The sequence below is a fragment of the Mugil cephalus genome, chromosome 9, assembly GCF_022458985.1.
Source record: "Mugil cephalus isolate CIBA_MC_2020 chromosome 9, CIBA_Mcephalus_1.1, whole genome shotgun sequence".
NCBI classification, from domain to species: Eukaryota; Metazoa; Chordata; class Actinopteri; order Mugiliformes; family Mugilidae; genus Mugil; species Mugil cephalus.
The window spans coordinates 23,233,245-23,259,164 of record NC_061778.1 but is presented as its reverse complement, the minus strand read 5'-3'; the positions used below and the strand labels follow the sequence as shown (position 1 = coordinate 23,259,164).

At 40.4% G+C, this 25,920-nt stretch overlaps 1 protein-coding gene and 1 long non-coding RNA gene across 3 annotated transcripts; one reads left to right on the top strand and one right to left on the bottom strand.

The window, feature by feature from the left end:
* Positions 1 to 9,864: 9,864 nt before the first annotated feature.
* Positions 9,865 to 17,802, bottom strand: LOC125014086. 2 transcript variants are annotated; one of them, XR_007113432.1, is made up of 4 exons: positions 17,703 to 17,790; positions 16,030 to 16,046; positions 10,620 to 10,745; positions 9,865 to 10,420 (listed from the first exon to the last, which is right to left on the bottom strand). It is a non-coding gene; the product is annotated as an uncharacterized LOC125014086 (long non-coding RNA). The 2 variants fall into 2 exon arrangements; XR_007113433.1 differs by lacking the exon at positions 16,030 to 16,046 and having other exon boundaries at positions 17,703 to 17,802.
* Positions 16,972 to 23,219, top strand: rbm7 (RNA binding motif protein 7). The gene is made up of 5 exons (XM_047595125.1): positions 16,972 to 17,185; positions 17,446 to 17,608; positions 18,934 to 19,009; positions 22,001 to 22,094; positions 22,229 to 23,219. The coding sequence occupies exons 1-5, from the start codon at positions 17,093 to 17,095 to the stop codon at positions 22,577 to 22,579; spliced, it is 777 nt and encodes a 258-aa protein (XP_047451081.1). The 5' UTR covers positions 16,972 to 17,092; the 3' UTR covers positions 22,580 to 23,219.
* Positions 23,220 to 25,920: the final 2,701 nt, after the last annotated feature.

Below are 25,920 nucleotides of genomic sequence, written 5' to 3'. Positions count from 1 at the left end.
GCTCATTCTTCTGTATCCCATCCTAAATTCTACCTTCCATTAAAACACAGATCCCCGAGGTTTGTGATTTTACGTTTCCCAGTTTGCAGCTAACTGGTACAAAATAGGACATTTTCTTCTCAGACGGGGAATCTATTGATCTACTCAGCAGTTACACAGAGAGATTATAAATTATTCCTGTATCATATTTCCAGTATTTCATATCCATACATGTATGACACCATGCTTGATCAGAGGACACAGTAGACTAGATGTTGTTAGCAATGTGTGTAAGATTTCGTTAAACCAACCTCGTCCTAATCAAGTCTGTTGTACAGACCTTTTTTGTGGTGTTATTGACGAAAGCACAGACAAAAATCTAAGCTACCCCTCATGTAGCAGGCAATGCTTAGATCTGCTGATCACTCCTTGCTCGAGTGACACAATCACAGGGGCAATAAAAAATATCAGCCATCTTTGACAATGATGAGCACGGTATGGGGTGCAGCTTCTCTCAACAGGGTGGTGATGAGGACCCTGTCAATGTGTGTGTACTTGCAGTTCCCTGGAACTCATTTAGCTTTCAATGGGAATTCATCCCATCTGAAAGTGGGCCCCGGTTTGACACTCTCTTCATTCCTGAACACAAACAAAGATGGCAGCTATTATTTATGGCTGCCATCGTCAAGGATGAGTTAAAGATCCATTTTATTTTCTGTAAAAGCAGGATGGAATTAGATTTGAAACCAGCCCAAAATGTTCTTATCCAAAATATTTTTGTGTAGTAAAGTTGGTCTGGAGTCACCCTGTTAGGAAATGATTATGCCTCTGCACATTGTTTGGGTGCTATTTTACATGGTGATGGACAGAAAAGTGACAGTGACATACAGTACAACTAAGAATGCTTAAAAATATAAATAATGATAGTTTATTTTTATCAATTTACAAAATGCAAAGTGATCGAATACTTATCCATCAGGTAGCACCATCAAGGAGGTTTATGATTGGCCCCAAATTTATTCTGCATAACAAAGACCTAAAACATACAACCGGGTTCGTTAAGAAGTATCTTCAGTGTAAAGAATAAAAAGAAGTTGTGGAAGTGATGGCATGGTTAGTTCTCCTAGATGTTCGGAACAACCTACCAGTTGAGTTCCTTCACAATCTGTGTGCAAGTGGACCTAAAAGAAGTGATGCTGTCTTGAAGGCAAAGGGTGGTCTCACTAAATATTGATTTTATTTAGATTTCTGTTCATTCACTGCATTTTGTTAGTTGATGAAAATAAACTATTCCATTTTTTGAAAGCATTCTTAGTCTACAGCAGTTTTTCTCACCTGCCCATAATTTTTGCACATTACTGTAGTCATACATGTCATCTGAGCACTGTGGATTTCAATATTAACAATTAAATTGCTCTGATTGGTTAGGACTATCCAGTGGCATGCATTTTTTTTTGTTTGTTTGTTTGTTTGTTTGTTTTGTATTGGTTGAAACACGCCCCAATGATGAAACCTAAAAGGTGTAATACTCAATTCACCAAACTAGAACAAAATAGTTTGAACAGTAGGACAAGGGATCCATTGAGTTCACTAGTGGAAAAAACAAATCTAATCTAAGGGTTAAATAGAAATAATGATTTCACAAGAGGCACAAACTGCACCCAGAATTATGCTACTTGAAAATTGCATTATGAGTTTGAGAGACAAAAGCAGAGGAGCACAAATGAGTACTTCATCTTTCATATGAAATTATTCCAACAGCTGCCATAGAGGGAATATCATTCATTTAAAAGGCTGAAGCAGCCACTTAAAACACAGTGATGATAACATTTTCACATGTTTAAAAATGAAACTCTGGCCTGGAGATCTGGAGATTTGGGTGCGTTTTAAATCCACTATGCTAGCACTGTGGCTCACAGGAGTTGGTGTTTTAAGATGATTCATTCAATATTCCTTGTTATCATTTTAAAGGAAGTTCTGAAACTAGTCTAAATGAAAGACTGCTTGTGATGTCCTAATATAGGGTTTAATGAGATCGTTGCTTAGATACTAGAGAAAAAAATAAACACTTAAGAGATTTCAGAGACAGAGCCAAAACAGAGAGAAAAAGCAGGGAAGAGCGAAATCACTGCCACCCAACCACAAATGTGATGTTAGGTGCACAGGAAGTCTCTGTCAGGGTGATACTAGAGAAACACTGTGGGTAGCACTGCATGTCGGTATAGTCTGAGGTAGAAACTGGGTGTATGGAATATGAAAAGCCCTGACACTGTTATCGCTGACTGTCTGTGTTTGCGAGATGCGATGTGACAGCTGAGCGGGGCTGTGAGGGCAGAGATGAATTCACAAATGGTAGCCCCGGGGACCAGTGGGTTTGGGGGGGGGTTGACGGTGCATGCTGGGGAGGGAGGTTCAGGAGGTTATCAAGGGCTGGCGAGGGTAAACTATCTGCAGTGCAGCCAGGATTCTCCCCGTTACTGCTTTACCCACCTCCTTTTGTGTCTCCTTTTTCATATCCAAGTATGATGCAACAAGTTTCACAGTTCACTATTTATTAGCTGATCTTCTGTGATGAAAAACGCATGTGCTGATAGTTGTGTGAAGTTCCTGTTGCAGAATGTGAAGGTCAACACGTGTGATCCCTGCTTACGATACTTGAGCATAAAGGAATGCTTGTACATTTCAGAAGGTGAGTTAGGTGAGAAGACTGATGCCACTCCAGTTAATGTCTGAGCTGTAAATGTGAAGCTACAGCCAGACAGCAGCTGGTGTAGCTTAACAGAGCATCAAGACTGTATCTGGGTGAAGGCTAGCCTGCCCTGCCCCACTGTCACAAAATCTATCACCTATAAAGTTTACAGATTAACATGTAAGATTAACGGTTTCTCAGAGTCGCCACTGGTTGCCTGGAAACTATGACGACAGTACCCTATTAAATCACTCCTCCCAGCCAAGGAACACTACCATACATAGGCTTTTAGAGGTGCTGGTAGGTGGATTTTATGGACAGGGTCAGGCTAGCTGTTTCCCGTTTAAGCATTATATTTAGCGGACACATTAGAGAATTAGTCATGTGCAAGAATACACATGTGCCCATCCAATCCCTTATTAAGCCGGCAGCACATACCAATCCCATTGGCCAACGCATTTTCACATTCCTATGCAGTACTGCAAAACAGCTATTTAGAAATTCATGATCTCCACCAACAGGCAATCGTTACTTGTTTGCTTTCTCAGCCTGGTGATTCATGAAGTCCTTCAGTTTATCCAGAGGTAATGCCTCAGAACACACATGTCAAATAACTTCCTCAATGTGCTTTTCTAAGAATATGACCTTGAGTATTGTATTGTACAAATATACTGTACAATGAACTTTCAATAATCTGTTTCCTTGACTTTCATAGGTGCTAACTCTGTTTTATGGCAACAGTCTTTGATCAGTGATCTTCACCAGTCTGTAGTTTAGTGTACATTCATGGCCCAAGTGAATCCTGTAATTTCTCTCCTTCATGTCTAACATGTTAAACCATCACTGAAGTTCTACCAGCAACAAAGGGCAGCTACGTATATATGTCCATTCTGCACCTGTGTGAAAGGAATTAACTCTTGGCGCTAGCAGGTGCCAGCAATCAGTATTTGTCGTTCAGAAGGGAAAACCGGAAGAAAGGGATGCTAGGGACCTACGGATAGTCATACATTACTGGCCTCTCCTCAGTCATTCTGTTTAATTAGTCGACTTCTTATTCCAGATGGTTACGTTGTGGTAAAAATACTTTCAAGTTGGAGCCTGGCAGAGGCAAAAAGTCAACCATCATTTCTTTCCTCCGAGACAAATTCACCCGATGTCAGATAAGTGTTGATACTAGTAGGTGTTGTGTTTTGCCCTTTGGACGTCCCCAAACAACACAACTGTATGTCCGTATAACGTAGGTATTAATAACAGATTGCAGATGACATTAGGCATTAATCTATCAAGCTGCCATAACTCTGCAACTCCTTCCAACTCAGCCTCAGACACACACATATGCTGCAAACTCCACTAGAACAACCAACCCCTGCTCTCAGCACAGGCAAAATTAATCACAGATGCCTCCAAGTGTGAGTCTGACAGCACTGAGATGGAAGTAGTGAGTGTATGTGTGTGTCTGCAGTGTTGGTGAGAGTGGGTGGCGCGGTGTCTCTTGCACACGAAAGAGAAAATCCGAAAAACCATTTAGCATTTTAAATAGCTGCACCATCTCCTGCTCAGTCGATCGAGCGCCATTAATTAAAAAGACATGCCCCGTTGAAGCTCAAATGAAATCTCACTCTTATTCACCATAGTAGATGTCTGGAAGAATGATCTTTTTCCTGCCCCATGGTAAAACCACGTAATCTAGGCTACGGACTTTATCATAATTGGATGAGGATGATTTATACCAGGTAGAGAGAAATGATGAGTGGAAACCTACTCCACTACTTCACCCTCCTCCTCCTCCTCTACAGTCCCCTCCACACTCACCCGACTCTCGCACAGTGTTACAGGTTAAGAGGATGTCATACACTGCATACACTTACAGCTCATTGCTGCTGCACACACTGAGAAAGTTCTAAATTATGACGACATTTGCACCCAACTGGGTGATTTTTCATCACTGTTTTGACACAGTAATTTCTAAGAGTTTAATTTGCACTGGTTGTAACTGAACTCAGTATTCATTTAAAATGTGTTAATTGGACATCCATAAACCAGTTACATTGACAGAATAGTGTTCAACATGTGTCGCCCAAAGTTTAAAGTCACTGAATCCACAGTAATGAGCCATGTTCCTACCAAGTAATATGTGAGTTCTGCCGGGCGTCACATTCACGACATGTTGAGCAGATGGTGCCCGTACAGCGTCGTCCAACGTTAACGTGGAGGATTTTCCTTCATTGCCTAGAACTGGAGATTCCACTCAGGGGAAAAAATGATAAGAGAAATCCGGTGGGTTGCTTTTCGCTTTGGGAGAATGTTCAGAGAGCCTGGATTGCAGTGAGCCTGGATCAAGTCTGACGTCATTAAATCGCCGCTATCAAGTGAACGCTCTTTCAGTTCAAACTCACTCAACTTGTAGTAACAAACTCGTGTACTTTTATTTTGTCACGCTCGTGAGATGAGTGCACTGGGAACTCTGAGTTTTGAAGCGCCTATTGTCTTTGATGCATTTGTGTGTACACACACGCACACACAACCAATGTTTTTTCATGCGTTCATCCACTCCACTATTTCCTCTATTTCCTCCACTGCTGCTTGCTGTGGGATTTTGCTTGAGGCTATTCAACCTACTCAAATTTCAGGTAGCTGCACTTCTTACTCTAGAGTGAGGTCCTTGGGGAGTTCTTGTTGTTTGAACAAAACTTTCCACTATGTCTTAACTGTGGAAAGTAAAGTAGGCTGCTTGCCACATTGATGTAGTCCATGCATAAAGAAGGGAGAGAAAGAGAGATGCACAAAAGACTAAGAGAGTCATTACGGCAGCTTTAAAACATCCGCAAAGGGATTGTTCCTTATTCAGCCCAACAACAAAACCAGATGGTGTTACTTTAATAACATTAACCGTAGTGAGTGATCTGGCTCACAGTAGAATATCACAAATTCGTGCCATTTTATGGAAATCACTGTAACCAGACTCTGTGGAAATTGCATTATGTGTTCCACAGATGCATATGAAATACCCCTGCGTGATGCTTACCAAATAAAAAGACCTCTCTTTTTGTCAAAACCTGGGATGCCATATTCTTCATCCACAGCTTGTTAGATCCAGAGATGCTATAATAAAATGATAGAAAACAGGAGGGGAGGGCGGGGCCTGGTAATAATGCTTTCCCCCGTCATATATTGGGAGCGGATGCGTAGCTAATGAAATGGACGACACAGAGGACATGTTGCTGATACAGTGGTAATTACCAACTGCTGCCGCTGCAGTCCCTACACTTCCGCAGCCACGCGCTCATAGCCCTGAGCGCGACTTAGGCGATGCTCAGAGCAGTCCTCCCATCAACGCTCCTCTCCCTGCCTGTCACTGCTCCTGTCGACGTCTGCCTCTCTCTACCTTTGCTCTGTAGACTGCAGTCGCCCATCACTCTTCGCACAAGCTCCCCCTCGACTGTTTAACCCTGCCAGTCTATCAGCGCTTATTGGATTCTTATGTGTGAGTGTTGTGATTGGATTATACGCATATAGCCACAATATTAACTTACACTGGTTATTATTTTGAGAAAGTAATGCTATTCACACAAATCGGATAAATGTACTTACACAGAGCCCAACATTTATGTTATTTTATTTGTTTGCTGTAATTACATTCTATGGGAACCTAACTAAGTTAATAAATAATGATGATTAAAATAAACCCAAGCGCAAAGTAAAGTCCAATTCAGATTCCACATTACAAGTGAAGCTCTTCTGTTATCCTTCTGTGTTCTCATTTCTGGATTTGACAGCTTTAGGAATGGCTCTGTAATATAATCTCATGACTACACACCCCGAAGCCCTTTTTTCAGTGCCCTGAATGTGACCTAAGTCAACAAAAGCCTCCATAAATTCAGTGGAGCAGGGCATGAATAAAAAATTGCTGATGTATATGTTTACCTTACTGCCTACGTTCATGAGCCTTTTGACTAATTGATTGCTGCCCCTAAAGGAAGGATTCTCATTACTATGAAACATGTAGTCCATTCTAGGCTCCCGGTGTCATAAACCTGTCAAACGGCCTAACCTAAGCCACTGTAAATTTGTTTAGCCCATACCCAGTGGCCGTGCATTATTGCACAAGCATATGTAAGAATGAAATGGAAATCTTATCTGTATGGTACAAGGGGGTCCTCAGGAGGTGTAAGGAATTCATTTGTGGACACCAAATCCTAAAGCTCATGCATTAATGAGAATATGAAAAAAGGACCTGCACTTCTCTAATGCAGGTTTGTAGTTTTGTGTTTTTCTCCTCTGATTTAAGGCATTGTGCTGTTAGAGCACGCTCTATGTTTAACAGCTGCAGAGTCCTGACAAATAAGATCTGGGAAATCATGCTTTATCGTCTGATAACTTACCCTCTGAGGTTAAAGGCCACTGTTTTGGACTTTCCACTTCTGCACACTGGTCATTGACCTTGAGAAACAAGAAAAAGAAAATGTAAACTCTTTCCACTGTGTAGGTGACATTAGGAACAGTGAGAGATAAACGCTTTCACCTGCAGATAAAGGAGCTGGGGAATTATCTTGATTGCTTCAGGATGTCAGTGGTCCAGTTTGATGTGTTACACAGCAATACTGGAAACACATATAAAGAAGGCAGACTATTTCTGGGATGTATTTAGCCTGATGCACTGTAAGGTGCTAGCCACAAATATATTAAAGTAGGGAAATACAGTTTATTAAATGATGCGTGGTCAAAAAGGCTTGTGTTGGATGTGGGAGAAAAAAATTATCCAAAATTGGACAATTTGCACAAACTGGCACAATGTGAGGTTGTATTTATATTTAAATGTGCTACAGTTTTAGACAACAATTACAGACTAGTTGTGCTCACCCCTTCAGGTTCAGTTAAAGGTGTAAAACTACCACAACGCTTTTGCATGCTCACTCAAACATGACTAATCAATACCACTTGGACTTCAAATGGAAACCAGGTAGACTCATATCTTGTCACTTTCCGTTTCTGCAAACTCATATGCACATGTCTGCTTCTAGAGATCATGCCAAATGTTAAATGAATCCATGCTTTTATGATTAGCTTATGCTAATATGGCTAGATGAAGTCTACTGGGGTGATTACAGTATCAAGAGACAGAAGGATTTTCAAAGTCCAATCCATTGATTATATTATGCATCAGTTGTCTAATAGGGAAACGTTGACGCAGTGGAATACTGTTTAAAATTCACAGATGCTGCGTTGCAGTGATTACCTGATGCTAATTATGTGTGCTTGGACAACATGAGTGAATTCACTTCCATAGCAGACACTAGGTCAGTGCCATTCACTGCTCCTAACCCAACAGACGGCTCATTAAGTGAAGAAACATGCTTTAACAACAAACAATTATACACACAACCTAGCACTGCAAGAGGAAATGCAACACCTGCAGAGACCCTTGAAGCTAATTTGGGAGAAATCCTTTGAGCGAGACATTAACTCAGCACAAATGATATGAAAAACTCAATTAACATTTAACCAAGTGATGAAATACAACAATACAAACAAGTGCGCCTCTGGGCTCAGTGAAAATAGGCTCTCATTAGCCAGATGGAAATTATTAAAATAAGGTAATAAGAAGACCTCCTCCTATGCAAGGCTGTGCAGGGTGAAAAAGTTAAAGATGAACATTAACAAAGAATGTTCACAAGGTGGGAAATATGGTTTATCAAACTAATAAAATCAACTTTTAGAAGGTAAATAAACTGTTTTCAGTGCATTGATTCATGTTGTTCGGGGTCAGGTGCTGTATTGTCCGGTAATATCCTCAAACATTCATCCTGACACTTTCTTGACCTCAACGATGATAAGAAGTGGTTTCGGATTAGTCCCTCATCATTAAAATCTCATCACTCCGCTCACTACCTCTCTGAATCTGTTGAGTTTGAATTACCATCTGTTCCTGTCTGCGGTATACATTTCTTCTTCACGGCACACATTTATGCTGCAGTTTATGACTTTGTCAGATTCTTTGTGAAACACAATAAAGAAAACAATAAATAAAAACTATTTACATATGTTCTGAAATAAGATGTTTCCTGCATATCATGGTTGTACTACACCCACATGCAAGGCTGTAATACACAAACATACAATTTATGGAACACCGCCATCGCCCTTTCGGTTCCCATCTATATCCGTGGTTATAGTTACGCTCAACAGCTTTTTTTCTTGTACTTCAAGCGTGGATTGATGCGCATAATTTATCTACTTTCCGACAGATTTTAAATAGGGAGCATCAAACCACAGAGGCTCATCCAACTGCAGTTATGGGGCTGTCACTTGGAAGAAAGCAAAGGGTGAAAATGCTAATTTATTCCCTTGCAAGGACCCTGATTGTTGTTGTGTTTTTTGTTTTGCATTTAGTTAACACCATTGTGAGTCTGTTGGTATTTCCTTGATTTGGCTTTTTTAGCTGGAGGAACCTTGAGAGTGAGCTGGTAGGGATTCAGTTTCTTGCACTTGTACCTTTTCAAAAAGTGTGGATGCACATTTGACTTTGTGAAGGATGAATGTATGAGTGAATAATTTAGTCTCTCTAATAACTAGGTCACCCTGTTGTCCATATTACAATGTTACTTTCTTGTCATTTCTCCCCAAGCTGCCCTGTGCATGTACGGGATGTGAGCCAGTGCCATCAATACAGCCCCCACTGTTCGGTATTCCATCAACATTATCCACAAGTTAATGTAAGGACCTTTGCTTTTTTGTTGCCAGAGGGACAGGACTTGCACCCGAATCTATGAAGAGCAGACAGAGAATATAAAATTAATATTTCATAGAGCTCCGACGCCCGTCAGACAAATTTATGTGGACAACCCGTCAATAAATGGTTGAAAGATTGATGGAATATGATGTCCCTGGGTGGAGCATGAAGCAGCTGGTGCGAGTGTTGATACTATTTTTGGAAGATCCCTGGTTCTTTCCTTTAATCTATGGGGTGGCCAACTGATGCATTGTTGCATGTGTCAGCGTGGTCAGGGGGAAGTGGAAAGCGGGAGGTGTATAATGTCAGAGGAATGTCCCATCGCACAGCGCGTCACGGTGCACGTGTAGCAACGCTGCTCACTTTAATCCAACACCGTTTGATCAGTGAAATAATAATTTTTATCTAGACTGCACATTTGCCAAAATGCTTCTTTCAGACACCAATTTCACATGGATGACAAGTGTTGCATTTGATTAGAAATCCAGCTTTTCATGCTTTTATTATAATTCAGATTGTTACACAGAGGACTAATAACAAAATGATGTTACTGCTGAGGGACTGGAATCAACTGGCAAAGTGAATCGTAGCTTGCAAACGTGTGAGCTGTAAAGACTGAAAACCAATATCGGAGTGACATGCTGTGCAGTAATGATGTACACCAGGAAGATTTTGAATTCACTGAAGTACGGTAACATCATTATAAAACACAATACTAAAACCTCGGGTCTATGCCCAAATTCACTGTAGTCTAAATGAAAACTCATTTCTTACACAATGCATTTCTTAGTGCATTCAAATACATGCAGTGTGTAAAAAAATCCCCTAATCACAAGCAGTTAAGTTGATGCTACAGTGACTGGACAGCACTTGGAATGTTTCTTGGTATGTGATGTGCACAAAAGTAAAGTCCTTCAGAGTGAAGACATTTCTTAAGATTCAAAAGAGAGAGTGTGCAGGATATACAGTAGTGGCATCCAAAGGTGAAATTCTAGACTTTGACCAGCGGAATAGAGCTTCCCCTTCCAGGCGTGCAGAAAAACCAATGGTGGAAGATTCAAATGTGGAGAAAAAAGAACATGGCTGATTCAGATAAAACAGACAATATATGAGGGGCTTTTTTCAAGTGAATAAAATTACTGAATTTCACTAATTAATAACCTAAAGTTGTATGGGCTATTGTGGCTATGATATCTACAATCAAGCAAATTCACAAATTACCTATAGACTGTTTTAAAAGAGGATGATCATGCTCTCTCTCTGTTTCTGTGACATTTGTCTTCTTCCTGCGGGTCCTGGGGGAGGTGCCCAGCGGTTCGCCTGCAGGTCCACAGACATCATAAAAATCTGAAAGGAAATTCAAAATGGATCATTACAGCCACGAACATTATCGACAGTAGGATAGATATTTATGTATATTCACTCGTACAGCAGAGCGCAAGATCCGTTTATGAGATTGTTCTGCAGCAGAACTACGGTTCAGGGCTACAGTTCCCTGACATCATAAATAAATTAGCTGAGTGTCAAGGCAAATGCTGTACGTTTTTGAAGAGAGGAACCCGGAAGCCAGGGATGGAGGATCCATGCATTATTACTTGTGACAATGACACAAGGCAAACCCCTCGAACAGCCTTCAATGGATGTGACGTGAGCACATCTTGCCGGATCTGTCAAACTCCTCTTGAAGTTTTCTTTCTATTATTTTGCGGCGAGGAACACAGTGCACCCTAGAGCAGCTCCTGCATTGGTTTGAAGTAATGTGCTTTACCCTGACAGTGACAATAAAGGGCCTGGGCTCGGGGTGAAAAGGAAAAAAACAACAACTCCGAGGTCTCCGGAGAGCTTACTGTGAATTTGAAGGTTAGCCCTGCTGTTTTATGCCAACATAAGACATAAGACTAGCATTTCATTCAAGTAGTCCACGCTGCTTTGGCAAGCAATTCATTTACACCCTGAGCATTACATTAAAAAAAAAAAAAAAAAGATCTGCATAAGCACCCAGACAACTTCACCACAAAATGACAAGACTAAATGAAGTTGTGTTTCATTTGCACCATTGACTATACAGAAGGCTTGGGTCGTTTAACAACCTCTTAACTGTGTGCCAAGCATGTGCAGTTTATAAGGTTTATTTATTTTTTTAACCCACAGTACACATGGAAGAATGATGACCATATTGCTTCAAAGGAATTACTTTCTCATACTATTTCTCCAGCTTGAGAACAGCTGTGTTTTCTTGTCTAAATGGAGACATTCTTTTATCGACTACATCCATCCCAGTATCATTTCTTCGTTTCTTCATATGCGGGGGTCTGGCTGATGCAGGGATCTTTTTTCTCAATCCAATGAGTGTCATTTCCTCAGTGCAGTTACATCATTGACGGGATAGCAAGCATGAGCCCAAGTGCAAATTGCAGAAAGGGTCCTAATCTGGAGCTTTTTGCATGTAAAGCAAATATTTGCATCACAGGGAGCTGGCATAACATCCTCTGATCAGCTGATTACCATAGTGATGAGAATCTTCAAAGGGAAAACTTTCATCTTCGGGGTTTGAGCTCAGAGTTATAGGTTATAAGCTGCAATATTGACTGTCTCTGAGGGCATGTTCTGCTCTGCAGCAGGAATATGGGACACTCCGCTGTTGATTATAATGAAGTGAAGAAAAGGCAAAAGCTTACTTTTGGAAAGGGGGGAAGGGGGCAGGGGGGGGGGCAGTCTCTTTTTGACAGAGCTCATTATCTTCTCTGAAGGTGTTTGAGGCTTTAAAAAGCAGTAGCAGCAGCAGAGAGGGAAGAAGAGAAGAGTTGGGGATGGAATATCCAGAGAGGATAGAGATTTGTGATGGGATGAACTTTATACTATAGAGATCCATTTCTTAATTACTCCTCCAGAACAGTCATTTCCCCTCCATTCCCCAGCTATAAAACATGTCCCATATAGCACCTTTGGCAAACGGGCATTATTCTGCTCCTCAACAGGCAAGGCATCACGGTGAGCCTAGCTATCTGCTGACACCTCACTTCTTGGAACAGTTAGAGCGTTGCGGGGTGATGGGAAGAGCGATTAGTGGATGCAAAAGAAATGCTCTTTTTGTTTTCCCTATTGCAGAGTTGCTCCTTTCTATACTTTTAATAAAATACTGTAAGTTAATATTAGCCATCAGCCGCCGTCCCTAGGGGAAGCTATAAGAGGGTGCAGTTTGAGCTGAGAGATGGAAAAAGAAAAAGGGTTTTGGATGTCCTTCTGCAGTCCTTTTTTGTGGTGTGGGGTCGATGCCAGACATCTCTCTCTCCCTCTCCCCCACCCCCTCCCCCCCTCTCTCTGATGCTGCTACTCAGCACTGCAGCACTGTAGCAACAGGATGGATCTCTCCCTTAATATGTGTGTGTGTGTGTGTGTGTGTGTGTGTTTGTTTGAGAGACGGAGACAGAACACGAAAGGGTGGTCACAGAAATGAAAACGATGGCGCTACATGTCAGGGGAAGCTGCAACGCGCAGCGGCGATATTGCGATAACAAGCATGTGGCGAAAGGAGGCCGCGGAGAAACAAAGCCGATCGGACACCTCTTAGAAGATTTTCGAATCCGTTTGATTTAGGAGGGTGCTGAAATGGGGTGGCGTGCTGCCAGTGAGGAACTCTTGTCTGCATGTGTGCGTGAGTGAGTGAGAGAGAGAGAGAGAGAGAGAGAGAGTCACTTTAAGAGATATGTCTTTCAATGTGAGGACAGGACATTTCCCTAAAGTCACACACTTAGTATTTCAAATAAACCTCTGAAAATTGAATAGCTGAAAATGATTATTATTCAGAAAATGGTGATAAATGCTTAACCTGTGTGGCTGAAAGTGAGTACTATCTTTCTTTTTGTACTGCAGCCTTTTGTGTGTGTGGTTGCACATCTTCCTGATTCTCCCAGTCCAATTCAGTGGTATGCAGACATAACAGAAACAGATTGGATCCATATTGTATACCTGTAAGCATACAATGGATAGTTATACTGTATGCAGTATGTATACACCGCTTACTCAACTAAAAGCCTGCCTATACAGTATGTTTAGTCCGCAGTCCTAAATAATAAATGACATCCACCACAAAAGCGTTTCTTCTGCTCTACTGAATTAAGTATGATTGATCCACACGCTGCCACTGGAACTATAGGAACCACTCAAAGACCGTCCCAATCAATTGGTTCTATCAAATATCAGGAGTTGCAAAATAAGATTATGTGTTTGGGTGGAGGCCGTTCCCGAATAACCACTGAGCAGCACTTAAAAAGGCACAGGCCATTAATTCGGTGCGCCGGGCGCATCGAACGGGAAGCTGCTCCGTGACATCACACCGCCAAAGAGGGATGGCTTAATTAAACTTTCATCCGACAAATATTCATGTGCGTTTAATGATCCCGAATCACTTCATTCCACATGAATTATGAATATTAATGAAGAGGAGGAAAGGGCGGCGGAGGGGTGGGCATGCTGTGTATACATTGGGGCCTAAAAGAAAAATGGCTGTTGAAGAAGGGTGTGTCTAGTCGCCACTCAATCACTTGATTGTCCCACCAAACCCTCCAGGTCAGAGGTCATAGCTGGAAGCGTGTGTGTGTCTGTGGCCTTGTGTCGCTGAACGGCCACATGACTTCATCCATATCTGACCAGACCGAGGGTGGCTGGTGCTGGCCTATTTCTGGTGTCCAGCCCTGTCACTTCTGCCCTTAGCGAATTCTCACTGGTTACCGTCTTGCCCTTGAGCGCTGCTCCCGTTTTGTCGTGTTGTTTTTCTTCCTCTGTTAATTAAAACAATGTCTCACATACAGGGCTCCAAGAACCCAGTCATGTAAACAGAATACGCCGGCCTCATGGTAATGTTGGTGAGTGAGCGACTTGAGCTAAATTCAATGGTTTCATATTTACTTGCAACCAAAAGAATTGCTGAAAATGTTCTGTGTCCTCTTTCTTTATCACCATTTGTTTCCTGGTAAATTAAAATGTGTTACATTTCTCAGATAAAGACATATAACAGTAAAGCAGTACGTAAGATTTGAACAGACAAATGGACAGAATTTAAAAGAAGAAAAATATTCACATGCTAACAACCACTGATCAGCTACAGTACAATCCAGCCTGGGATGCTTTCAACAGCTGGACACCTAATCACTTGTACAAACTGACATGCCACCTATTGAATCTTCTGATGTTTGCATTAACAACTGCAAAGGCATCATGGGTACCCAAACACATTTCTAAAGATTTCCATTGAGACCACACGTAAATGTAGTATGCAGCCTGAAAGATTAAGGCTCACGCCGCTGAATTCATTCAGCAACTCTCCTCTTAAATTGAAAAATAAAAATAGCGTCCAATAAAAATAGTTTGGTGTATCAGTATCACCCCTCTAACAGGCCGTTTAGAAGTTTTTAATGTTAGGAGAAACCTCAGAGTGGGCTGCAGGCTAAAGTAGAAATATGAAAAGAGGATATTCCTGTGACAATGGAGTCCAATTCCTTTCTCGACATATAAAAACTTCTCAGCTTTTCTTTCTTCTTTTTTTTTTTTCGTATGGAAACCATCTCACATGCCCACAGAAAGTCCCTTATTTAATGCCACTCTGGTGTGGCCTGTATCGTTGGATCAATGCTGCCACCTACTGTTACTTTTCAGACATTTCTGTTCAGGAAAAAGCTTGGTGTACAGTATTTAGAATGATGAAATGGTTGTTAAGACTTTTAATAGATTATTTCAGTCGTACCTAATTCGGTTTAATAAGATCAATTTAATTATTTCTGAAGAACAAATCTGTGTCTCCAGGTAGTAATTCAGTTTTTACAGATTTAGTGGGTGTGCCTGTTCTGTCTTCTCCTTCATTAGCCCTTTCCCTCATTTCCACACTGTATACTTTGTACTGTGGCACACTTTCATAGTGCTCTTCTGAATTCATTCCAACCGTTGTAAAAGAATGGGGGAGGAAAAACATCAGGGAGATGTATGGGGTAATGGCAATGTAGGAACCTAAAATAGATTCAAGAGCTTTAGTCATCAAATAGTATGCTGCACAGGTGTGATTTTATGGTTTCGTTTTTCTTTTTTTTTCTTTTTTTACTGCTTCCGTTGCAGCCTTGCAGCACCATAAATCATAAGCATTTGGTGGGAGTGCGCCTTTACATCCAATACATCAAGTGTTAACAGCTACGCACAACAGCACGGATCCCACACCCGAGAATTTGGTGTTAAATTGCAGTGTTTAGTGTCACATGAGTAATTTCAAGGATGGAAACTCCGCCTTGCATGGAATACATGTATCATACATATTCCAGTGTGTGTATTATGGCTGTAACATGTGGTACACTCCAACATTGTTAAATAGGAAAAGTAAATGACAGGTTTAAAATTGGGGCTGATGTGCCATCCCTTTTTCTCCCACTTAAGTGTAGCCATGGCAGAATCTGTGAGGATGCTTCCCAGGCATGAAGGAGAAAATCATTACAGTTCAAATTGATCTAATTAATATGGAGGACAGGCACTAAGGCCCATCTGATTAGTATGGAAGCAAAGCCTCTTGTGCACCTCACTTGACCTCAACACTCAATCCCGTCACCAGCATAAGAAGCACTTGGTTCCAGTCACTTGAGCCACTTACCCAATCACACTGAGCCACTGTATAAAAAAAAAAGAAGAAGAAGAAGAAGAAATGAATCGTCGTATGTGTGTTACAGCCAGGAAGTCAAAAAAGAAGGCCAAGATTAACATTGTAATGAAAATAGGTTAAAAATCGTAATAGGCCTCTCAAAAAGAGCATGTCAGTGCAAAACAGTGCCTATTAAAATGGCATATTAAATAAAATAAAAATGCATTAAAACATTTCAGTCTACACTATGGTTTGAGTGGAGAGTATTTATTTTAATAATTTCATGGAACATAGTTTGGTATGTCACACCTGGAAAGACAGTGGTGGAAATAACTGGGAGAGTTGAATAGAACTCAGCCACTGTTCATGTTATTTTTGAAGCTTACGCAGCAGCTGATATATTTAGATTAGATTAGATAGATACTTTATTTATCCTGAGGGAAATTCAGTGTCCAATAGCTTCATAACACTGAATGTAATAATAATACTACTATTACTACTACTACTACTACTAATAATAATAATAATAATAATAATAATAATAATAATAATAATAATAATAATAATAAACTATAATGTCCAATTCGTCACAGGGAGTCTTATGTCCCAAGGTAAAAACAACCTCCTCAACCAGTCCATAGAGCAGGACAGAGACAGTCACTGTGTTGACTCTCCTCGTTGTTGGATTAATATATAAAATGACAGGTGACTTGCTGCTGTTACTGAAATAAGATGTACACCAGGATCTGGATGTTAATAAGTCACATTAATGACTGAAGACTGTAAAAACATCAATACATCAGCTCCTCCAAGCTGTTGAGAACAACTGCGTTGCATAATATTCATAAGGAAAGTCCATCAAAATGTTACAGCGACATGGGCCTGATATTTTCAGCACAGAAGTATGTTTATGCGACGTAAAACAACCGCTGTTCACCACGACGGAAACTCAAGCATAACGGCATTTCACTTTACGGCATATTGGGCCTTCCGGTTATATGTTGCAAAAAGCTTTTTACGCTAGGTGCTAGCATACAAATTTGTACGAGGGTGTACCGTCATTTGCTCAGAAACAATGGGAATAGAGGACGAAACTGACCGAACGCTCTTCATAAGGAATTTAGACACACGGGTGACGGAGGAGCTTCTGTTCGAGCTGTTTTTACAGGTGCTGTTGTTGCTAATGCTAGTGTAACCGCTAGCCAACGCTAATGCTGATATACTAAAGCTCTCTAGAGTTAAAGCGAAATGTTAATTTGAGAAGTACCAAGTTGGAAATTAACCTGTCTTCTTTACACGTGTCGTAAAGTTAATGTTTGTTGTGTACAGACGTTTTTTTTTTTCTTTCATTACAACAGCTAGCTAGCTGTCGTTAGCTTTAACGCTAGTTGCTAAGTAGATCTTACAAGTAACTGATTGTTCTCACAGGCAGGACCTCTCATCCGAACTAAAATTCCGAAAGACGGTGATGGGAAACAGAAAACGTTTGGTTTTGCCGTATACAAACATGAAGTGTCCGTGCCTTACGCCATGCAACTGCTCAACGGGATGTCGCTGTATGGGAGATCTATCCATGTGCAGTTCAGATCGGGTGAGCAAACTTTGTTTTGAACAGTTAACAGTTTGATAGCTGGTCTCGCGAACCTTTTATTCTACCGAGAGATTTTAGATGAATGGGCTCTCACCTCAAGACGCTTGCTCATACGAATCCACTGTTTACGAACCTAAAGTATTAGCATATGTTCTACTCACAAACCCAACTGTCTGGTTGGAAGAACTGGTTTCTTGGAAATGTATGTTTGTGTTCGTGTTGATTTTACATGGTTGTTAAGTTTATTACCTGTATGAACAAATATTTAGTTTGCTTCACAATAAACATGCCAGCTTCTCCGTAGTTTCGATTCTGTTATTTATTCAGGTGCTCGTCCGACTTACTGACTCTTTGTTTCGATTTGAAATCAAGTGAAACCCAGAAAGTTGACAAACGTGTATTGACAACGCGACGTATCAAACGTCTCTGGATAAATACAAACAGTTTAGTATTCATCTCACCCAACAAGCTACAATTATCTGTGTCATGATTAACAGAAATAAATGAATTACCTTACATGCCCATAATTTCCATCAAAGGAATAATTACCTTCTACCTCAACTAACTGGATTTCCTTGTCCTGTATCTTAAGTTTGTTTTGATATCTCTTAGAAATGTTTTGCTGGCTTCTTAAGGAATAAATGTGTTTTATTAATGTGATTGGAGGGCTTTGTAGACATAACAATGACATTCATAGTGATGGATTGAAGGAGACATGGAAATGTTTATGGAAGTTTTCAGCTGGTTTATGTTACATTATTTTAGGTTCTGTTGTGTATTATGTCTGCGACTGTTGAATTGGAAAATAATATTTTTTTCTTTGAAACTAGTGTCATAACAGGTGATATTTCCCATATTTGCTCAGTGATTAAATGTGAATAAGCCAATTACATACAGTATTTTAATGCAATTACTTAATTAGCTGTATTGAGGGGATACATTGGAGCAATACTTAAAACCCTTAGATTGTTAACTGACATAACTCACAGTTCTAGACATTATGGCTAATATCCTCACGATGTGACTGGTACTAAGATAATATAGACTAGTGAACAGCAGAAATGTACTGTTGAATAAATGTAAACAAAGTCAATTATTTGACAAATGCTAAATATCATAACCTTCCTGAAGTTGATGATTTAGTGTTTTCATCTTTAGGACTTTTCTGTTAGAATGCATTCCTTTTCACCAGTGTACCCAATGAACTTGTGAGTGTATGTAAGTTTGTTGTACGTGCTTTGCATTAGGTACGTGCTGCTTATTTACCAATTTAAAGTGCATTGTTTTCTGTTTTGCTGATAAACTCTGCTTTTCTCCCACCACAGGCAGCAGTCATGGCAGCAGTCCAGGGAACTCACAGAATTCAAGTCCTGCAAATACCCCAAATCCCCATGGCCACAGGTAAGAATGTCTTTCACATGGCTGGTCAGGAAGCATCAGTAGCATTAAAACAGATAATGGCTCCAGCACTAAAGCTTAAATTGGATAGTAGTGGTGTAACTGTACCTCAGTTTTCTGCATACTGGTTCAATCATTGATGCAGTACTGTTTGAGAGTAGTGCGGCATTATTGATGACCCACACACACGTCTGCTAGACTCACTGTTGTTTGTGTTTGAATAATATTGTGCTGTGCTCTACCTATACAAATTACACGAAATGTTCGATCATACACTGCACTTCTCTCTTTTTTTCCCCCTACTCTCTCATTCCAATAGGACCACTTCAGGGTGTGTTTGTCAGTGGCAACTGACGACTAAACTAAACTAAAACAAAACTTTTCAGAAAAATGGAACTTGAACATAAATCAGCAGTATAGTAACTTCCTAAAATCTTGAAAAAAAAATAAATAAATGGATTTGACGTGTACTTTTATTTTAGTTTCACCCAAGTCCCGTCCACTGACATGGAGGAAGTGGAGCTTATGACCTATACTGCAGTCAGCCACCAAGGGGAGCTCCACATGCTTTGGCTTCAGTGTTGAGGAGCTGTCATGATGTGCACTTCTTGGTGTTGTTGTGGTGTGTATGGTGTTTAGAGAGCAGAGAAGATTGATATTATGGCTGGTGCAACAATGTACATGAAAGTGTACAATGAACAAACAAATTGTATGTGTTGCAAAGACAATGAAACGGTGTCTGCTAGCCTCTACGGCTAATCTTGACTCATATTCTAGTCATCAACTCATATTCCACAATACTTGGTTGTGCATGAGAAAACACGTCCCTACCTCCGAATGATGGCAGATGCCTGTTGCTTTTTCATCTAGTCATCACAGTTTTCGCTCTTTTATCTCAACTTTAATTCTAAAGAAATGCAACTGACAGTAGTTACGCAGTTGTATTCAGTTGTCTGACAAAATTAGTGTTTCACTGGCCTAAAGCATCTCCAGGTGTCATAAACCTCTTTGTTAAAGCTGCTATGGTAACCACATTTCCACAGCGCTGGTTGTCTTATCCTGATACAACTTAAAACTAATATCCTTTCCAGCTGAACATGGATTTTTACGTCTTTGTATAGACCTACAAGACTTTCCAGAGTCAAATAGTGTGTCAGTATTTTATTGTGGTAATAAGCTGTTGTTGCACATAATAGAATATGCACTCTTGCGGTAAGCTAGTTTGTCAGTAGTTAATAATTTGGTGGTGTGGTGCTACCATGTGTTTGTGATTGGTACCAGACTTTCTGGGTGTGTGTTACCAAAGAGTCATCTTTATTATCAAGTATCACTTATACATGTAGACTTTTCAGGCTCTTGGCCGGCCCACTATGAGCTAAAATTAGACCTATGCCAAAACATGTGCCATTAAATGGGATTGGATAGCTCTGTATTTATACACACAGAAGACCATGTGCAATCCTTTCCATGTTTCATGCCAGATTTTATGCAGCACTGCCTGTTTCTGGAAAAGTGTTGGTCTCAGCTGTAAATTAGACAGTGTTAGTACAATTTCATGTATATATGTTTTGGCTGCGAGGCTTCCATTTTGTGGCGATTAATTTCTATCAAACTGCTGTACCAAAAGGAAAAAAGCAGATGAAAAAACTGTTATTGTTGCCATCTTATGTCATTCAGATAACAGATTTAAAACCTCCTCCTTCCTGATGGAAGAAAACAGTCTGGATTTGATTTGTTAGCAAGAGTTGACTCATATTGTGGGTTGTCCGATCCACTCTTAAACATCTGGACCCCCTCAGAAACTTTAAAATATAGGATTTAAAATCTGGATGATTACATCAGTTGTTTCACAACAGCCAAAGTAGAGAAGTGAGTCTACAGGACTGGTGTTTCTGTCAACCTGCCCCAGGGCAGCTGTGACTAGTTTGGTAGTTTACCGCCATCAGGGTGTGACTGTGAGCGGATGAATGATGTATTCAGTTGTTAGCGCTCTGAGCCTAATGAGAAAGCGCTTTATAAAACCAATGCATTATTGTTATTATCATTATTATTATTAATATTATTACGATAGTGATGGTGTTGTCAAGCAACGGTAAACATTCTAGCACTTGAGGCTAACATTAGCTTAGCTTAGCCATTTACCAGACAGGAGTGTGGATCAGTAGATTTCAGTGCCTCCTGATCTGTCATGATAAACTAAGTAATGTTCCTTATTTGCGCTATTATTATTTAGAATTTTACCTCTAAAATTAATCTTCATCGTATAATTGTGTCTGTCAGAGTTGGCTTACTGTTTTCGTGTTTCTAGATCATGGAACTCCACACCTCTCATTGAAGTATAACACCTGACTACTTGATGTTTTCACAACAATAATGAATGTGACTCAAATATGACTATTATCCAGAGTGTTTTCACACCTGATAGGGCTTTGTTGACGTATGAGTCCTGTAGTAATGTTGTGGTATTTCTGCTGTAGCACCAGGCAGAGCCATTGTGAATAAAAACCCATATGGGCAACATTTGTTGTTCAGCTGTCGACTTCACAAACTACTAACATTAGATCGTCAGTGACTGGATAAGAAGTATTCACAAAATGCATGCTCATTTAAAACATTCAGTCACTAAAACTAAAGTGCACCCAAATATTGACTCTTTCATGTTCATGCTGTACACTGTCCTCTCAGTTCTTTCTTTTCAGCACTGCAGAGTAGACTTTTGATGATTCTAAATTCAATCAAAATCTTAAAAGATAAGGATTATGAATCCTACGTGAACCAGTTTTCCATCGGTAGTGTTCAACCCCCTTCTAGTGATTACCTTGTCCCCTTCCAGTTATATTGCTCTCTACATTTGTGTTTGTGCTGTGGCTATATATATATATATATTTTTTTTTAAATATAAATCAAAAAATAATTCAAAAATATTGATTTGAACATTTTTACACTTTTACTTGATAAGTAAATATTTGACAGTGTTTCTCTTTTCTCCTCCAGGACTCCAGCTCAGTTCAGTTCCCCACCCTACACTCCTCAACCCCAAATGCACAGGTCCTACTCATCCCCCGATAACCTGCAGAAAAATGCTATGGTAACATTTATGAAGTTATTTAATCAGATGTCAATTTGTTACTGCAACAAATGTGTACATTGAAGTAATTAACTACCTTTTTGACCTAAATGATCAAATGAAACTCGCGACCTGTTATATCTTCCTTTATCCAGAACAACGCCATGTGGGTCAACATGCAGCAGCTTGAGCAGTTAAATGGCGGTTTCTCCAAGCCTCTGCAGCCGCTGTCTGCTGGTGGACATTCAGGTGGAGGCGGCTCAAGGCAACACGACAGCACCCCCTATCGGCATCATCCGTCCCAGATGGGTGGCGGCGGCCGAAACCAGCGCTACGGGGACGAGTCGGGTTCAGGCCGTCACCAGCAGCATGGCCACAGGGATGGCTACCACCACCAGAATGACAGGAGTGGCAACCGTCACCACGACAACAGAGGCGGCAACAGACCATACGACGACAGGGGTAGCAGTCGCGGCTACCAAGATAACAGATGGCGACGCTACTGAGGCATGTAAAGGATTTCTGTAAAGACTTCAGTTCTTCACAAATTTGCGGACAGTTTTCTAAAGATTGTGAATTATGTTGACAAAATTATTGTGTATACTCAGGTTGTTTGTACATGATCCTACCAGTTTGAAGATTTAATAACTCATGCCTTAGAGACACTTTTTTTGTTTACTTTTAAGGCATTTTTAAATTTGTACACTTCTTCATGTGAGTTTTTCCTCACATAATACAGCAAATACTGAGATTGTATCGTCACAAGAGCAAGGACAACAACCAAGACTTAGTCGTCGTTTTGGGAAGACAAGACAAAAAATCATGTATTTAAAAGAAAAAAAAAAGTTAGGATATTGGTGGGTTTTTATGTTATGCAAATAATATTTAAATGGTGCTCCCGGAATTTTAGAAATTCTTCAGGTACTTTGCAAAAAAGGAAAAAAACTGTTTTCATCTGAAGATTCCACCAGCGACATTTTTACTGCAACAGGGCACCAAACTTTATTATCGTCAGATCTGCTGACTTTGCTCTTTCCACAAAAAAAAAAATTGGCTTTGTTTTATTTTTATTTTTTTATCCTGATCTGTAAGACAAAGTGTTTTAAACCGAACATTTCCATGATTATAAAGCTCATTTACTTTGAACGTTGCATTGTCTTTCATCCAGCCACAGCACATGATGCCTGAGCACCAAGAGTGCTATTTCCAGCTCTTTGTGTGACCAAGTTAACTAAGTAGGCTATTGTATTTGATGCTACATGCTGCAATGCGTGCACACTTATCTGCAACCTATAAATGGACCACGTGTAACTAATATGCTTGTGCGGCTTGTTATGAGGTAATCTACAGGTGGCGCCACAGGCATCCTGTCATTGAATCAATTAAGAGGTTAAATATAACCGAGCCACACAAGAGCAGCTCCTACGTTTGACCTTTCCATTGAGGATGCCTTCGTGTCTTCGCGTGGATTTGACACCCCTGTTCAGTTCACAACATGCAGTTATGATCAGGCAGATTACAGCCCCGTTTATCAGAACCGAACGCAGAGAGATCATCTTTTATCAGAAGACAACGCTTGTTTTTCTCCGTTTTCACAAAGCGTTAGGCCTTTGTTCCATCCCAGAATTAGCAGTACTTTATTTGCGATCGGGCTTCATGTGCGGGGCTTGCTTATAACAAAGTGATGATCAAATCCCTTAATGTGTGTGTGGAGGTCATAATCTACCCTTCCGAAAGTGCTTATGGCCCTAAAAGCGGCTCTGTCCACAGCTATATCCCTCAATCTCCGCGGTGTCCGAAAGCGGAGCTGCATTTGCACCCTCTGAACTAAGCTCTGTGTCTTGTCTGTAATCTGCCCAGTGTCTGATTGCATCCTGATGCTCCCGAATGGCTCTAATAGAGAGTATCCTCTGCTCGGTGTCGGCTCAGCTAGGAAGGCCTTTATTACGCCTCTGGCTGCGACATAACTCATTTAATTGGATGATCTGCCTGGCGTCTCAGGCCCTGGAGCGGGCGGATTAGAGAGGCTACTCGGTAGCCGCTGCTGTATGGACTTATATAGAAGCGCGTCTCTTGATATGATCCACTTCCAAACACCCTGAGACCCTCCCTCTCTAGTAGCAGCCCCCGCAACGCAAACCACAAGTGACAAGACGCCTGCAGCCGTGATTCCCGGAGCTGGGCACCGCCTCCAGTTGTTGGGTTCATTGATGTCACGGCAACGAGGCCTAACTTTCCGACCTTAGTCTCTGTCTCTTAATTGAGTCTTGAAGCAGCGGAACTCGTGATTATTCTATCATATATTATTTTCTAAGGAGTTGGATGCAATTAAGTTGTCAGAAAAAGTGAAATTATGTTTGCAGAACAGAGTTTTATTCTTTCTTAATGCATTTGGCTTCCTGCAGAAACGATTCGAAAATGTGCTCGGCAGACAGCTCTGCCGCAGTTGTTCTCATCTCCTCTTTGATCGAGTCCTCGAACCTCCCTTAAAAAAGAAGCCGAGCTTTCCCCACGCAGAGCTCCCATATTTCCTCCTCCATAATCCACCACACTTTGAACACGGCCGCTTCGAAGGCGCAACTCGTCGGGGAGTGAAATTTATTTCCAGTGGTGATGATAAGTGTTTCCCCCTTAGGACTCCGACTTTTAAAGTTTATATTATCTGGGTTCCGTCCCAGAAACAATCTGTAGTTAATTATACTGAAATAACAACGCGGAATTTTATTAACTCCACTGCACACTCCACTCAGTCTCGAGCGCGTAATTATTAAAAAATAAAGTTTTTATCAACTCTTATCTCAGGAATATAACAAGTGGTGGAAACACAAACAAAGATACACGTGTAATTTTTTTTTCTTTTCTAAATTACAAACACCTCTAAAATACAGATTTATACAAAAATAAAATAATAAGAGACGCACAGAGAGGCTTTCGTCGCAGAAGCATGTGGGGAGATTCTGCTATGCGCCGAACGCTCCGTGAACTATTTTCAGCCATTAATGTCAGTCTCATCAGCTCGTGGCCGACACTGATCCCACATTTTTCTTCCAGCCTGTTTGATCTGACTGACGGATGATATTCTGAAAGCAGATTTCCAGTGTTGAATCAACCTCATTTCGTGCCAAACGAGAAACTTGGCCCCGAGTTACAGGTGCTGACATTGCGCGGTATTTTATTTGAGTTAATGTTGTTAGGAAAACATTTGTGCGTCGTGTATGTGTGAGCTCACGCCATATTAGCGCGTAATTGCTGATTAATAAATTACAAACTACACGGCAGTTTGGTTAAGACTTAAAAGAAGGTTACGGTGCCGAGTTGGCCTTTGACGGCAATTCTGGCTGCCGAGTTTTTATTTCCTGAAAAAACAACTCTTATTCAGGCGTGTTTTAATTTCTTTTATTTCTTTTATTTTTTAAATAGGCTAATAGTCCTTATTTTGTAAAAGAAAAAAAATAGTATGTATATATTATATTCCACGTAATTGTAGTATCGCTATCATGATACATAAAATCTATTTCAATTATTGAAAGAATTATCAATATTTAAATGTTAATATTTTTAAAACAACCAAAAATAACTTTTATTAATAACTTTTATATATATACATACATGTTTATATAACCTGATATTCGAAAATTGCTGCCGGCGTTTCTTGACTCAAGACGGAGTCAGTGTATAGAAGGAATATTAAAGAAAGAAACCTACCAACTAACTACTGGATTCATTCGGTTAAACACGGGGCTTTAATTTGAGTCCAAAGTTAAAATGCCGAATAAATTAGACTGGGTTAAAATATATTTAAACGTTAATAAAAAATAACTGGAGACAGGAATTTACTGTCAACTAA

Bases quoted from the DNA above. Each gene is read 5' to 3' on its own strand.
- rbm7 (XM_047595125.1), top strand. From the start codon at position 17,093: ATGGGAATAGAGGACGAAACTGACCGAACGCTCTTCATAAGGAATTTA. The intron at 17,186-17,445 runs GTGCTGTTGTTG...TTGTTCTCACAG, and splicing joins TGTTCGAGCTGTTTTTACAG to GCAGGACCTCTCATCCGAAC. The intron at 22,095-22,228 runs GTAACATTTATG...TCCTTTATCCAG, and splicing joins ACCTGCAGAAAAATGCTATG to AACAACGCCATGTGGGTCAA.